A 15,756-nucleotide genomic window follows, 5' to 3' on the forward strand; every position below is an offset into this window, starting at 1 on the left:
TTCAAATTAGTCTTTCCAATGAGTAGAAAACTTTCCCTGAGAACTTAAGGGATTTATTCTCCCGTGTACTCCCATTCCAATTAAAGGCCAGCAATCTCCTCTGGGGGAAGGAAAGGAATAATAAAAGATTCTAGCTTCATTAAGTGCAATTACAACATTCCTGGTCTCATTAAGACTACACAGCTGGACACGAGCCTCTTAGCTGAGCCTGGAGAGCTGCTTTCCCACTACCTAGCACTCAATTATGACCTCCTCCTGAGGCTGCTCCATCTTCTTCCTGAGGCTGCCCCATCTTAACTAGGCTGTAATTCTGTCAAAATGACTAGTCTGCCTCACACTGTAGCTCTAACAGACCACATTCAAGATACCTAATATAGACATTAACTTGTATACTTCAATAGAAAAAGTCTGGATCTAAACAAGAACTTTTGCTATGAAAAAAGTTGTAAAGCTTCTAAGTCTCTGTACATGGTGGAGGTGAACAGAAATATGAACATCTTTAGTGTTTGGACTTCACCCCTCAATTGTGAGTTGTTACACTCCTGGGTTTTTCAAAACCTTGAAAGGATATTATATATACTTGGTCATCTCATGATACTGTAGGTCTTTAATAATGAATCCTTCTGCCTTTTCTTCAACACAACCTTTGATTCTAAATCCTTTTAAGAGTTATATGGTAAAACTCAGCCCTGGTATGGGGAAGGAAACAGCTGCATTCATATTGTATAAAAGGTCTGGTCTTCCTATAGTAATAAGGGCCAAAATTTCAAGTTCTCATCAAGGCTATTCTTTAGACATTTCTTTATAAGAGAATAAGGCATTAATCTGTCACTGATAAAACAAATGGTCTTGGATTCAAACTTTTTCTGTGACTACGTCATATTAGCGTTACATATTAGAATCAGAAATATTGCATTGCTGCATGCACTTCTTAAAACAGCATTTAAAAAACTGTTGGCCACTTACATGGCTCCCTGATCTCATGTGGTAGGCTGAATAATGACCACCCCCAACGTGGCCACATCCTAATCACCAAAAACTGAATATTGTTACCTAGTCATGGCCCCAAATGGACTTTGCAGATGTGGTTAAAGGTCTTGACATGGGAAGATTATCCAAATGGGCCCAATTATAAGGCTCCCTATGAAATAGGAGAGTCAGAAAAGATGTCCCAGTGGAAGCAGAAGTCAGAGTGATATTGTCCACAAGCCAAGGAATGTGGGCAGCCTATAATAGCTGGTAATGGCAAAGAAATGGATTCTCCCCTAGAGCCTCCAGAAAAACAGCTCTGCTGCCCCATTTTGGACTTGTGAATTCCAGAGATATAAAATAACTTGTTTCAAACCATTTAGCTTGTATTAATTTGTTACGGTGGAAACAGAAAACTAATATACCCTCTAATGAGTCATTACCCACAAGTTGAAAAACACTTTGCTAGAAATGCACATGTTACAGATGAGCAGCTTGAGCCCTAGCAAGCTTGTCTAAGGTATCAGAGCATCTTGGTTACAAAGGTGGAGCCTCTCATCCCCAATCTGCTCTGTTTGTGTAGAGTCACAAGCCAGGATCAGAGTGGCTTGGGCCCCAAGGCTGCCGCACGGCAGGTTGGTTCTGATGCGTTTGCAAATGTCGAGGCAGAAATTTGAGAGAGGAAAGCCAAGCTGGCTGTGGAGCAGCTGCTGGAATGAACACTAGTTGCCATGGTATCCTAGAAAAAATATAATGAGCAGTTGTTTAAAGTCGTGTTCTCATCTTCTGAAGGTACCTATCCTACTGTATACATGGGGGGGAGGCAGCCTAATAAGCGGAGAGGAGCTGTGTGGGCAGAGAGGGAGCTCAAATCCCAAGAAGCTGCTCCTTCATCCAAACCTGTGTTTGCAATCTCCCTCACCAGGTAGGGATGGGCGGTAATTGTAACTCAGGTGGCAGGAGGTAGACGAAAGGCATTTGGGATTCTAATATTCTACTGGACAGTTCTGTTGGTGCAGTTTACAGGGGCTGGGAGCAGACTTGTGTGCCTTGGGAAGCCCCCTTTAATGCTGAACTTCTCTTCCCTGCCCTGTTCTGCTGCTTCAAGCTGTTTTATGGAACGTGTACAGCTTTAGAACAAGAGCTGGGCTTGGGTTCTGGATCTGTCTTCCTTACTGTGTGACCTGGGGCAGATGGAACAATTTCCAAGCCTATTTCCACATCTGGAAAATGTGAATAAAACCTATTTTGGAAGCATGCAAGGGTTCAATGAGATAGTCAACGTATTAGTGTACTTGCATTGGAGCCACCTAGATAAAACCTCATAATACTATAAACAATAACTGAAGGTTGAATAAAATTCTGTGACAGATGAGAGGTTCTTGATCACGCACATATTTTGTAAAATATAGATGCCCTGACGTCACCTACTGAACTAGAATCTTTTAAGGAGTGGGGTCTAAGCATGTATAGGCTCTGTGGGAGGCTGAATAATGGCCACCAAATATCTGTGTCCTCATCCCAGGAACCTGTGACTGTTACCTTTCATGGCAAAAGGGACTTTGCACACATGATTAATCTAAGGATCTTGGACCGAGAAATTATCTGGATTATCCAGGTGGGCCTGAATGTAATCACAAGCATCCTTATACAAGGGAGACAGAATGAGATTCACCTACAGAGAGGAGCAGGCGATATGATGATGGAGATAGAGACTGATGCACTTTGAAGATGGAGGAAAGGGCTCCAGCCAAGGAACACAGGCGGACACAAGAAGCTGAAAAAGTCAAGCAAACAATTCCCCCAGAGCCTCCAGAAGGAAGCAGCCCCACTGACACCTTGACGTCAGCCCAGTGAAACTGTAAGAGACCTCCAGATTTGTAGGACAGCAAATCTGTGTTATTTTTAAGCCACTAAGCTTGTGGTAATTTCTTACAGCAGGGAGAGGAAACTGAACACAAGCTCCTCGGATGATTCTGACATGTACCCTGGATAAGAATCACTGCGCTAGACAAACGCAAAGGCTGTGTGGACAAAGAATGTTGCCTGCCATCAAGCCCTCAGCCACTGCAGCTGCCCCCAAGGTGCGCCCTGAGGGGAATTCAGGATGGAAAAAAACAAGATACTGGCCCTGGATAGTTAAGACGCATATCAGAGGAATAATTTCAAAGAGCCCAGACTCTTGCATCTACACATACACAGAAAAGCACTAAAATCATTAACTCGAGATGTCTGTTTCTTGTGATTAGCAATATTTTGATGTTTGACCACCACGTTTGTTTGTTTTCAGCAAATCTCCTATACGTCCAGACTCCTCCCTTAGCTCTTTGCAACAGTTCCTCAGAGCTATCTGAAAGGCTGTTTCTGAGCTAAAGTCCTCAGTAATGTCCTTGAATAAAACATAATTCTCAACTTCTGGCTTGAGCATTTTTTTTCAGTCGACACTTGACTTTGTTCAGGAATGACATAGCATGCCCCTAGTATCCTGATTGGGCTAAATAATCAAGATAAAGCCTCAATTCCCCTTGCAGATATTTATGTAGTGGTAGGTACATGATACTGTTCTGTTCAATGAGATTTAAGCGAGAAACTGGGAGGGGGCTTCTGTCTTTTTCCTCATTTCAAAAAAAAGGTATATAAGGCTAGCCCCTTTTCTCCCTGTCTTTGGCTGTGGTTGTGTGAATTGTGATTCCTTGAGCTGTGCCAGCTTTCTTGTGACCGTGAGGAAACAGATCTAAAGATGCTCTCTGAGAACGGTGGAGTAATGACACAGAAAGCCTAGATTCCTGATTACGTCACTGTGTTTCCTAAATCAACCCTAGAACCACTTGTATCTGGATTTCATGTTTAGTGAGATGCTAAGAGTTCTTATTTTTTTAAGGGAGGCACTTTGTTTCCTGTAGGTAAAAGCATTCCAAATCATTCAGGCTTAAAGAACCCTTATTTTTAGAATAAAGTTTATGACTATAATTTGCATCTATAAGAACACACCAAGTTATATGTAAGCTTTTCTTTGGGTTAACAGCCAAATTTGTATAAACCAGAAAAATAAGAAAACCTTTTGTTAACAGATTTATTTTGCTTTGGCTCCCTCAAGGCTCAAGAGGTCCAGAGTCTGGGCTTCCCTGGTGCCCCGGTCTGGGAAGATCCCGCATGCCGTGGAGCAGCTGGGCCCGTGAGCCATGGCCGCTGAGCCTGTGCGTCTGGAGCCTGTGCTCCGCAACGGGAGAGGCCACAACAGTGAGAGGCCCACGTACCGCAAAAAAAAAAAAAAAAAAAAAAGGTCCAGAGTCTGATTCTGTTCATCTTTGAACTCCCACTGATACTTCTGTGAGGGAAGTGATTTGACCAAAAATGCAATGCAAAGAAGCTTGATTCAAAGCAAACAGTATAGTCACTTACTTCTCACCCTTACTCAGAGATGAATCCTCCTGCCTTAATTCTGTTCCAGGGTCAAAGGAGCAGGGAAGATGTCATAAAGCAAGAATTGGATGCAGGAGACATGGGTTCTATCCCTGGCACTGCAGACTTACAGTGTGCACTTCCTCCCTGGGCCTCAGGTGTACCAGCTGTAGAAGGAGAAGACTGGAGAGAGCATCTATCACCTTGCCACTCAGGGTGTGATCAGTGGTGGGCTTTGAAACCAAGGGCAGTCATCAGTTAGATTCCCTTAGACTATAAGGTGCTTAATAAATAATATCCTTTAAACTGCCTTCACTGACCAAGCTTACTTTCTTTTGCGAATTGCATACCCTCCAAACTTCATGTAACTTGGACTGTATCAAGACTCCTTTAACAGCCCCTTATAGAAAACACCTCTGAGAGTAATATTTGCTTAAGTTGTTTTTAAGGAACATGGAGCTAGTCTTACCCAGTTCAAACCAGTTGAGACCACCAACCATTCAGCTGGGCCTGCACAAGTGTCTCATGGGTGACTTTTTGACGTCAGAGGGCCAAAAACTCCACCCTCAGATCATGCTACTGCCACCATTTTCTAAGCATGTGTCCCATGAAGAAGCATGTAACTCAGATATGCTTGTGCAGATCACTGATTACCTCACCTTTTTCCTGACTCCAATCACCTTCCCCTGGACCTTCGATCACCCTATACTCTCCACCCACAAATATCCCGAGCCTCTTGCCTTTGAGGAGGCAGAACCTGAGACCTATTCTCCTGTCCCCTCGCTTGGCTGCCTTGTGAATAAACCCTTTCTCTGCTGTAAACCTCAGCGTCTCAGCGCTGGTCGGGCAAACAAAACTAGTTCAGTAACAGCTTCGCCAGGAGCTGGTGAGCCATGTAGAAGCTCAGGTCCTGCTCCAGACCTACAGACTCAGAATCTTCCTTTTAAACCCTTGTACACATGCACATTAACGTTTAAGAAGCACAGTCTAAGGCTTCCCTGGTGGTGCAGTGGTTGGGAGTCCGCCTGCCGATGCAGGGGACGCGGGTTCGTGCCCCGGTCCGGGAAGATCCCACGTGCAGTGGAGCGTCCGGAGCCTGTGCTCCGCAATGGGAGAGGCCACGGCAGGGAGAGGCCCGCGTACCACAAAAATAAATAAATAAATAAAAAGCACAGTCTAAAGCTTCTTCCAGCTCTCAGTTGAGTCACCTTCAGATCACCTGATGTGAGTGCCCTCTACTGGCTTTAGGAAACATTTTCTTTAGGAAACACTTCTGTTCCATTTCCCTCTGCTGGTTCTTTAAGGTTTCCAAATGGGACTTGAAGCTCCTAAATAGGGCCATAAGGACGACTAGAGCATATGTATGGGGCTTGAGTCTCCTCTGCAGTTTTGGGAAGCCGATCAATGTCTACTGCCTGAGCAGAGGGGCCCATGCCCTCTCTAGCTCAGATGGCTCTCTGACTCCCAATTACCGAGTAGTCTACCTTCCTAATGTCTCACCCTTGCCACTTCTGCTTTAGCAAAAAGCAGGGAGCAGAGGAAGAGCACCTGAGTGGGCCAGTGACGGTGGGTCCCTGGCTTAATCACTAGCTAACTCTGAGACCTTCAGAAAATGACTTGCTTGTTCGCCCAGTTTCTTCTGAGGCCAGTTGACTAGTAAGGCATGGAAATGAGAAGAGGAGGACCTCTCAGGACTCTTATGAAAGGTCAGAGATGATAACATATGTGAAAGCTCTTTGAAACCCTGAAACGTTTCACAAACGTGAAGGTGTATGTGTCCCTGAAGCCGCTAGTGTAACCAGCTGCTCTGGTGCAGACCTGGCCAACCCCAGCCCCGCCTCAGCCTGACACCGACCAGGGTTCTTAGCCTTCCCCAACCGATAGAAATTGACTAGCGGTAAGACAAGAAACTCAGGCAAGGCTTTACTGGGGACCCTGCTGCAGCAGAGGGGAGCGAGAACAAACAACAGTTTCCCTTGATTGCTCGCTCCCTGAGGGGGTCGAGTTTATTCCTTACATGGGGTGAGGGTAGGGGTGTGTCCAGGGGTCAAGCTGGAGGCGTGGCTTAGGTGGTTTGCCCACCCCTTAGGTGGTGTTGGGTGCAGGGGGCATGCTCGGTACCCTGCTTTTGCTCCCCACACCCAGTTTTTGCTCTGGGCTCTTCAAAATTGGCAGTTGGGTTTTTTTGGTCTCTTTGTATCTTTTGTCCAGAATTTGCCCCAAATTATCACGCAGTTATTTTTAGTTCCATATAGTTTCTTTGTATTTTGTTGCTTGAGGAGAGCTGTGTCCAGGTGCAAGCACTGCAGAACTGCAGCACAGCAGCAAAGGACCCCAGGTCCCAGCCTGTCTCAAGCCCAGCTCTGCTGTTGTGTGGTCTAATGCTCTAAATTCTCATTATTTGTCTAGATCAGGGATTCTCAACCTTGGCACTGGTGTTTGGGTCCCTTAGTTCTTTGTTGTAAAGGGCTGTCCTGTGCATCGAAGAATGTTGAGCAGCATCCATGACCTTGACCCACTAGATGCCAGCAGCATCTCCCCCAAACACAGTCATGACAGTCAAAAATGCCTCCAGACACTGCCAAATGTCCCAGGGTGGCGGTGGGAAACGTCACCCCCGATGGATAACTCCTCTAGGTTCAGTTTCCTCAGTCTTTCTAGTCAATGCAAAATATTGTGCAGGGGTTTCTATATTTAAGTTTCTGGGCTACCCAAAAGGAAAGATACAGACACTGTTTCCATTCCCAGAGCACTAGAAGAGAGGAGGCAGGCAGGGCAGGTGGGAGGAAGGACAAATATAAGGGAATAGTGGCAAACAAGAGACAATCTAGTCAAGCAAGGGTTTAATCGTCTAGTGTTTTGTAGCACTTTTATAATTTAGAGATCACTTGCCTCAGTTCCCACTGACAGGTTGGGCGGCATTCTCGTTACTGACTGAGGAAACCAATGCCCAGAGAAGTTGTCATTTGCTTACCATGCCTGGTCCATGAGGGCTGTAAGTGTAGAGACAGTGTACATTAAATGAGACATGACTTCACTGAGGGATGAGCCTTGAGCTGGATCGTGGAAGGTGGAAATGTTTGGAAACAGGAGGTGGGGAGTGGGATGCTCCAACGTCATTGATTTTCAACTTCCACACACGATGGATAATATTCACCAAAAAGACACATCCAAGAGGCATGCCAGATTTGGATGTAATCCCCACCTCCTATCTTTCCCCTAAGAAGGCAAAGAAAGCACTTCAATCATTTGTAATTATCAGAATTCTTACCAACCCCTCAGGGTGTGTGTGTGTGTGTTTGCACACATGCTTAATTACTCAGGTAGATGTGCGCGCACAGATTTAATCCCTCGGGGTATGTGTGTGCCTGTACACACACACGTGTTTTGGGGGATGCTGTGGAATAGGTAAGAAAAAGCAGGTTATTCTCAAATTCCGCCCCCCTCTACTTCCACCTGTTATCTCCTGCTCGAGGGAGCACAGCAGAATATGTGAAGTAGTTAGTCATCCTCAACCTTGTGACAACTCACACCTGATCATACCTTGCTGGGGTGTCACAACATCCAGGCTGAATCTCCTGTTCTATGAGGAGCAGATAGTAGAATCCATGCAGAGGCGGTGGCTGAAACAGTACTTCTATGTGCACAACTCTAGGGGGAGCCAACGGTTCACGTCCTATTTTAGGAAAACAGGGATCCCTGAAGTTATTCGACACAGCAGCAAAGGTTATAGGAACTGCTGCACACAATGTCTGTTAGGGCATGGGTCCACATCCCAGGCCTTAAAGGCAGTTGGAGGCACTAACATTTAATAGCACGCTGGTTACAAGGGTGGGCTCTTCAGCCAGGCGAACTGGGCTTGAGTCCCACTTCTGCTTCTATGTGCCCTTAAACAATTTAACATCTCAATCTTTCAGCTTCCTCATCTCTAAAATGAGTGGTAGTGAGAACTGACTGAAAACGTGTATTGAAGTGTAGAGGGCTTAATATAGCACCCGACTCATGGCAAAAACAAACACCTATAGTTATACTGATAAATTAACATTCCGACTGTATAGAGTCAGTTTCGTGCTTTTAGTTACCTTTCCAAATAAGGAACACATTCAACTGTGCCTAAAAGGCCAACAATACCTTTTTTTTACTTAAGTATAATTGACACACAATGTTAGTTTCAGGTGTACATCAGTGAGTCCGTGTCTTTGTACATCATGAAATGGTCATCACAATAAGTCTAGTTACCGTGTCACCATACAAAGCTAATTCAACATTACTATCTTCCCCATGGTTAACCTCACAACTATTCCACTCAGTTTCAAACGATGGTGCATCTCGCACTTTGACAACTGTTGTTTATGGGCAAGCACTGTGCTGGGTTCTGTATTTTGCTTCGTTTGATCGGCAAAGGCCTCAGGCTCCAGGCAGTGTGACAGACAGCCTGAATTGCAAAGCTCTGATTTAGATGCCCCGTTTCCTGGCAGAATTGGTGAATCATTTCCGCTCTGAACCTTCGTTTCATTCACCTCTGAAATCCAGAGGCTAAGGGAATATGAAAAATGAGAAGCTGGCAGGTGCAGCTTGTGATGGGAAGGAGTTAGTTAGCACTTTTAAGTGCAGTGGAAAGGCAACTTGCACTCTGCAGTTTGAAGCAAGGCCGTTTATGGGATCAGAAATATGTTTTAAAACGGTCTCTTGGCTTCTCTCAGGAGAGCATTCCGTAAGAAGGCTGTGTAAAGCTCTCAGTACTGAAAATACTCCTAAACCTTGTATCCCCAGCCCAGACCTACTCTCTAAGCCACTGCTCATCTGTCACATCCTCTTGGTGTCAAAAAGGCATATCTGACTCAACGTGAGCAAAGCAGATTCTGACTACTCACACAGCCCCCGTATCAGAAACTAGTGCCACTGACTACCCACTGGCTCAAATGAAAAGTTCATGTGCCATCCTTGTGTCTCCCTTTCCTTCACTACCCACATACAATCCATCACCAACTGCTGCTAGCTCTCCAAATGAGGAGGGTCTCCATCACTTCCACTCTAGTGCAAGCCACACCATCCTCTGCTCTGGACCTCCACAGACCCGCTAACTGGACTTTTGACTCCCAATCCATTGGCCACAAGTGACCTTTAAAAATCCAAGTCTAATTATGTCCCTCTTAATGCAAAGTGTAAAATTCTTCATCATCTTCCCTTTGCTTTTTACTGTAAATTTCTTTCCCTACGAGGTCCTGCCTGATGGGCTCCTCTCTCTCCTCCATTTACCCTTTACTCACCAAGCCCAGTCACACTGATATTTCTTTTCCTAAAACACATTCAGCTCCTTCCAGTCTTGGGGCCTTTGTTTTGCTGCGCCCTCTGCTGGGAATACCTGCCCCCCGCAGCTCTTAGCACAGTGGCAACTTCTCATTATGTGGTTCAAAGAAAAGATTTCTGTGGCTGACATGGCCTGCCCCTTCTACTTTCTTCAATGCACTTATCATAATCTAGTATTTTGTTTACTTGATGTAGCAGGTAGAATCTAAGGTGGAGCCCATGATCCCCAACTGTGGTATGCATTCCCTTGTGTGATCCCTCCTCTTCGTGTGAGTGGGACCTGACTGCTTCTAACCCACAGAATGTGGTGAGAGTGATGGGATGTATGTGATTATGCATACATGATTACGCGTTATAAGAATGTGATGTCCATCCTGCTAAGAGACGTTCTCCCTGGGTGGTTTTGAAGAAGCAAGCTGTCAGGCTGTGAGCTGCCATATGACAGGGAATGAGGGCCTCAGCCCCAAAGCCTACAAAGAAATGGATGTTGGCAACGACCATGTGAACTCGGATGTGGATCCTTCCACAGGCGAGCCTCAAAGGAGAAGCAACGTGGCAGCGCTGCTGTTGTAGTCTTGCAAAGGACTCAGCTAAGCCAGGCCTGTACTCCCAACACACCGAAAATGTAGGATGACAAAAGTGCTCTTTGTAAACCGTTACGCAACAATAGATAACTAATACACTTGTTAGCTGACTCCTGCATTAAAAAGTAAACTTCAGGAGGCCAGGGCCCTCTTCATTCTTCTTTTCTGAAGCCTCAGAACCCAGCATGGTATTTAGTTTAGACAGCTACTAGCAGACACTTGCAGGTCAGAAAGAAACATTCAGTAAATAGTAACTGTTACTAACACCCCCATGCATTGGCAGGAAAAGGCAGTTCTTGTTCTCTAATAGAGTTGACGGCCCCTTTAGTGACAGGTGTGGCTGACTGTCATGGGATACAGAAAAGTCTGCGTACCAAATGAAGGCCTTTATGCCCTCCTGAATCAAAGAGCAAGTATTTGCTTCTGTCTGCCTGGCATACATTCTCTTTCCTTGTGATACTCCTTTGGGATCGGATTGTCCTCCCATCTCTACATACGCTAGCACTCCCACCTATGCAGAACCAGTGGGGCTGGCCCACCCCCTCCCCTGGTTCCAGAATGCACACATGTCCCAGCCCTGACCTGTCAGCATATTCCATCCACCCTGGCCACGGTGTTTGGTTTGGGGTTGCTCACATGACCCAAGTCTGTCTAATCGGAGCCAAAAATCTAAATATACTACTGGAAAAGAACAGCTTCCTTGTCCAATAGGGAGTGCTAACTACAAGGCTGATGTAAAATTAGAGCTGCTGGGACCTCCACATGGGGAGGGCCTGCCTAAAACTCAGCTCACACTGAGAAAAGCAGCGCTGAGAGATGAAGGGAGAGAGATGCCTAATGACACCACTTGAGCCCCTGGATCCAGCAGCGCCTAAAGTCCTACCTTTCGGCTTTTTAGTTCAGTGAAACGAATCCGTCCCCCTCTGCCCCCACTTTTTAAATCCATTTTGAGTTGAGTGTCTATCACTAGCAACTAAAAAAGCTTTATTACCCAGGATCTGCCATGAAATTGACACAGAAGGAAAAAATGGGTTTGATGTCTAGAAAGGGGGTATTTTGAAATAGAGTGAAGAAAAAAAGCTCATCTAAATAAATATTTTTAAATAAAATACCACAGGGAATAAACCACTGAAGTAGATATCCCATAGGATTTAAAAAATTTTTGTAGTCCTTTATCATTTTCATGGGACTTTTTGAAGAAATGGTTTAACAAGACAAGTCCTTAAAACAATAAAAAAGTATCAAGTGCAAATATTTTAAAGAGTAACATGACTTAACAATACTCAACAGTGGAAACCATACCTTTAGACTTAGAAAAAAATGCTCTTGGCCGTAAGGTTAAGTTTGGACTCTATTTTCTAACTTTGTCTGAGAAGCTATTATTCCTAAATGTTGTTTGTCTTTCTGATAAAAGACTAATAAGGCAGAAGAGCTTGTTCTGTTTTAGATTCTTCCCCCCACCTCTTTTTTCAAATGAGTGAAGAAATAAGCAGCTCTCATTTTAAAAAAAAAAAAGGAAGAAAGAAAAAGGAAAAACAATCTGTGGCTGTCCCAAATTGGGGCCTCGGATACAAGATCTGAGCCTTTGAGGTCAAGTCACCGGCCTGTAGAGGCTCAGAACCCTGCCAAGTTCAGGTGTGCATCTCTGGGGAGGAGGGGGTGAGAGGCGCGAGGAGCCACCACGCCATCGAGATTCTCTGCTGATTCTCCATGTGAGGGCCGGTCAGCTGATGGAACTGACCAAGAGCAACAAGATCCCCAAAACTGTCCATTGCAGGACCCTACAAATAAGTGAAAAAGCTAGAGGACACCTCCAGGAAAAGCTTGACTACCCAGTCCCTTCTGAGTCATAATCCCAAGGGGCAAGGATGATCCAACAGCTTTCCAGAGGTGCTTGAAAAAAAGCTTTGGTTCCGTTCAGCTGGTCATTCCTGGTAGAGCCCCTCTAAGTGTGTAGACTTCATGGCCAGCTAACAGTCGCCACTGGAGTTGTGTTGTGTCCATAGTCTGTTTGGCAACAAGAGGAAATGATCAGCTCTAAGGCCTCTTTAAAGAGCAATGCTGAGAGTATACATGGCGGAATGAATGTCGTTTTTTGTTGGTTTAGTTTTGGTTGCTTCTTGCAACCACACCAGATTTTGGGCGACACTGACTTTACAGATGAGGAAACTGGGGGCCCGAGAGGTCAGAATACCTGAATTAGGGGCAGGGGTTATGATCCTTTTTCCCATTCTAATTTGGATACTGCGTTTTCTCCAAACGATTGTTTGTGTCCTCATGACAATCCAGTGAGAGAGGCAGAGCAAGGAGTAGCCCTATTTTACCAATGGAAGAAAACTGAGAACAGAGATGTTGAACAGCTTGTTCAAGATCACACAGGTAAAAAATGGCATAGCTGGGATTCAAATTCTAATTAATTCTAATCAACTGACCATTTCTTTACATCTTTAACAGAAGGGAGATGGGGCAGGGAGAGAAATAGGTCTGCCTTTTTTCAGCCCAGTGATGGTAGGTTTCAGAGGTAAGTGAGAGAGGAGGTAGCACTATTGATATTAACTCAACTGGCTCTATGGATTCTCTTTGAATGTCAAGTAGCCTTGCTAATAACACTTATACCCCAAGCCGGGGAGCTATGGCACACACCAGAGCTTGGCTGACCAACACACATTCCCAAGGCCCTTCTCCTTGTGGGTGTATACTCCATTTCCCAGCCTCCCTTCCAGCTTCCGGTGGCTATCTGCCGAAATTCCAGCCAATGAGGTTGGTTGGGATAAGAAAGGGGGTAGGTTCTGGGAAAGATTTCATTTACTTGACAAAAAAGGTCAGACTCAATTGGTGAGTGAGGACTCATTTTTTTTTCCTCTCTTCATCCTGCCTTGAACGAAGCTGGTGTAGCCAGCAGCAGCTTTCTTGTGGCCATGAGGTGACAAGCCAGTGGGGTAAGGATGGCAACACAGAAAGGTAGAAGGTGCCTGGTACCTTGATGACACTAGAGAGGCTGTGCCAGGACTGGGCTATCTCCAGCTTGTTGTTATGCAATAAAAATAAATCCCTATTTGTTTCAGCTAGTATCTACTTAGGTTTTCCATTACTTGCCACCAAAGCATTCCTACCTGATAATTAAAAAAAAAAAAAAAAAAAGAGAGAAGGAAACCTTACCTCTTTTTAAGCAGAGATGTGAAGAGGCTAGGCACCTCCTATCTTGGGAGACTGAGTATGACGTGACCAGGGTTAGGGTGTTACTTGTGAAAATCTCCCCAAATAGTAAAGATTAAATTATTGCACTGACATGTATTTACCTGGGAGAAAACCAGTAGTTGACGAGGCTGGAGACTACCATGTAGGACACTATGATTGTCCCTGACATGATGAGTGACACGAAGCCCAAGCCACAGAGGACACAAAGCAGTGAGAGGCTGCCCACAGAGATGACCAGTCCTAGAAGAAAGCATGTCAAAGAATCATTCATCTAAAACAGACTGAAAACACAAGACCCTGCACCACTGTGTTTAAAACAACAGTTAACTCAGATGTTTTAAGTGAGGAGGTTTTCCACAAAAATCCAGACATCTGGTATCGCTTAAAAAGGAGGCAATCTCAACACCCAAGTGAGCATCACTGCATGGCAACAACTACTGGCCTTCCAGGTTCTTCCAGGCCCCACTGTTCCCAACTGTACTATTCTTGGACCGCTTTGCTCACTTTTGTTACCTGTCTTGCCCATGGCAAGAATCTGAATTTGAAACTCCCTCATTCTCAAGGTCAGGGATGGGCTCCTAATGGAATCCTCTGGAAGGAGTTAGCCAAGACAGTAATGGGGGTGGTAAATCATGACCAGTGTTTCAAACTGCCTACCAAATACTATAACTTACACTTACCTACAACCTATGGAAATAAAGGCTATGCAGGCTAAATAAAGTCAAATCTAAACATAACTTTTGATTACATCCTTTACAACCCAGCCTGGCAACTATCACACAGTAACCATAGGTCTGAATGGTCATTTTACCCACCACTAAATAAGTTTTTAATGGGAATATTAATGAATTACCATCTAATAAGTGCAGAGAAAATACATTTTTATAACATGGGGTCTATGGGAGAAAAATAATAAAAGGTACCATGGAAAGAGGATGGATTTTCATAGTTGACATGCCTGAGTTTGATCCTAGTTAAGTCACTTATGGTGAGACTTTGGGCCGCCTGGAGCTTTAGTTTAACTCATCTGTAAAAAGAATATAATAATAACTACCTCTAAGTGTTGACATGACAATTAAATGACTATCATATATGTGACTCACTGTGGCAGTTGTTGTCTGCCCAGCACACTTTTTCTTGCCTTCCTCATAACCAAATCCCTCTTTCCAAAGCGGAACTAATAACATGGCAAATGTTGCATGGCAGACATCCTTTCCCTTGCCTCACGAGTTGTCAAATAGCCCACCCAGTACTCCACAGTGATAGTTTCAGGGATGGACTCTGGAAAGGAAGGAAAGTAGAGAATGTAAACAGACGTGCTGCCTTTTCATAAAGATTTACAAGCTCTTAGATCAGTATTTTTCAAAGGATGGCTAACAACCACCTGTATCAGAATCAGATGCATTAGGGAATCTTGTTGAAAATTTGCATTTCTGACCCCCACTCCAGACCTACTAAATAACAATCTCTGGATGATACATGAAAGTCCACATGTTCAAAAAGGAGGTAAGATTTATGCAGACTCAAGTTGCAGAACCACCGCTCTCAAGTGGAACAGCTTTGCATATGCTGTGCCTCCTGCCTAGAAGGCCCTTCCTTGTCTACTCTGGGACAAAGTCGTTATACATCTTTAAAGTGCTCTCTCCTGTAAAGCTTGGTATGATACCACAAAAGGGTAGTGGCTCTCTTATTTCTTTCTAAATTTACCTTTGTTTTGATATTGATTCATCTTTCGCCCATCTATCCATCAATATTTACTGAACAACCACTCTGCCATACTGTATTTGGCTCATCCACCTACCGTGCCTGTCTTCTTCTTCAAGTGTAAACTGCCTTGTCCACAATCCCTTTGGTAGGGAAGCAACCCTGGGTGCTCTTAGCTCTGGGAAGCCATAGAATGAGCCAGAGGTGATCACCTGAGCAGATGGCAACCACCTCTTTGTGGACTGTGATCTGAGTTGAAAAGGCAAACTGAGCCAATTAGATTTTACTTTCGTAGTAATTTTAACTTAGCAACTCAGGGAGAAGCTGACAATTGGCAGTGGGACTTCAGGAGGAAAGGTGGAGAAGGGGGAACCTCAGTACAGAGCAAGCACCTGGCATGCAACAGGTGCTCCGTAACTATCTGTGGAGTGAATTTTAATGTTCTGTTTAATGACAATAGTTAGCATTCATGGAGAAGCTACTCTGTGCCAAGGACTGTGCTAAGTACTTTATGCAACTGTACGTTTCAATGCTCACAACCCTCTGAGATAGTATTATTATATCCCTATTTTACATATGAGGAATTTGA

General features: G+C 44.6%; 1 protein-coding gene across 21 annotated transcripts in view; it reads right to left on the bottom strand.

Moving 5' to 3' along the window:
• The window catches only part of ANKS4B (ankyrin repeat and sterile alpha motif domain containing 4B), a 63,684-nt gene that overhangs the window by 37,768 nt on the left and 10,160 nt on the right, over nucleotides 1-15,756 (bottom strand). For 8 of the 21 annotated variants that reach the window (XR_012326087.1, XM_073792233.1, XM_073792232.1 and 5 more), the window contains one exon: nucleotides 13,565-13,703. Coding sequence is in view for 8 of the 21 variants with exons in the window: in XM_073792233.1 (XP_073648334.1) it covers nucleotides 13,565-13,703 (139 nt within the window). In the remaining 13 variants the exon portion in view is untranslated. Of the gene's footprint in view, nucleotides 1-7,345; nucleotides 7,591-7,914; nucleotides 8,051-11,228; nucleotides 12,273-13,564; nucleotides 13,704-14,386; nucleotides 14,491-14,566; nucleotides 14,745-15,756 lie in introns of those variants that run through there. The other 13 variants (XM_073792239.1, XM_073792241.1, XM_073792238.1 and 10 more) reach the window with 7 other exon arrangements.

Source organism: Tursiops truncatus, chromosome 15 (assembly GCF_011762595.2).
Source record: "Tursiops truncatus isolate mTurTru1 chromosome 15, mTurTru1.mat.Y, whole genome shotgun sequence".
In the NCBI taxonomy this organism is placed as follows: Eukaryota; Metazoa; Chordata; class Mammalia; order Artiodactyla; family Delphinidae; genus Tursiops; species Tursiops truncatus.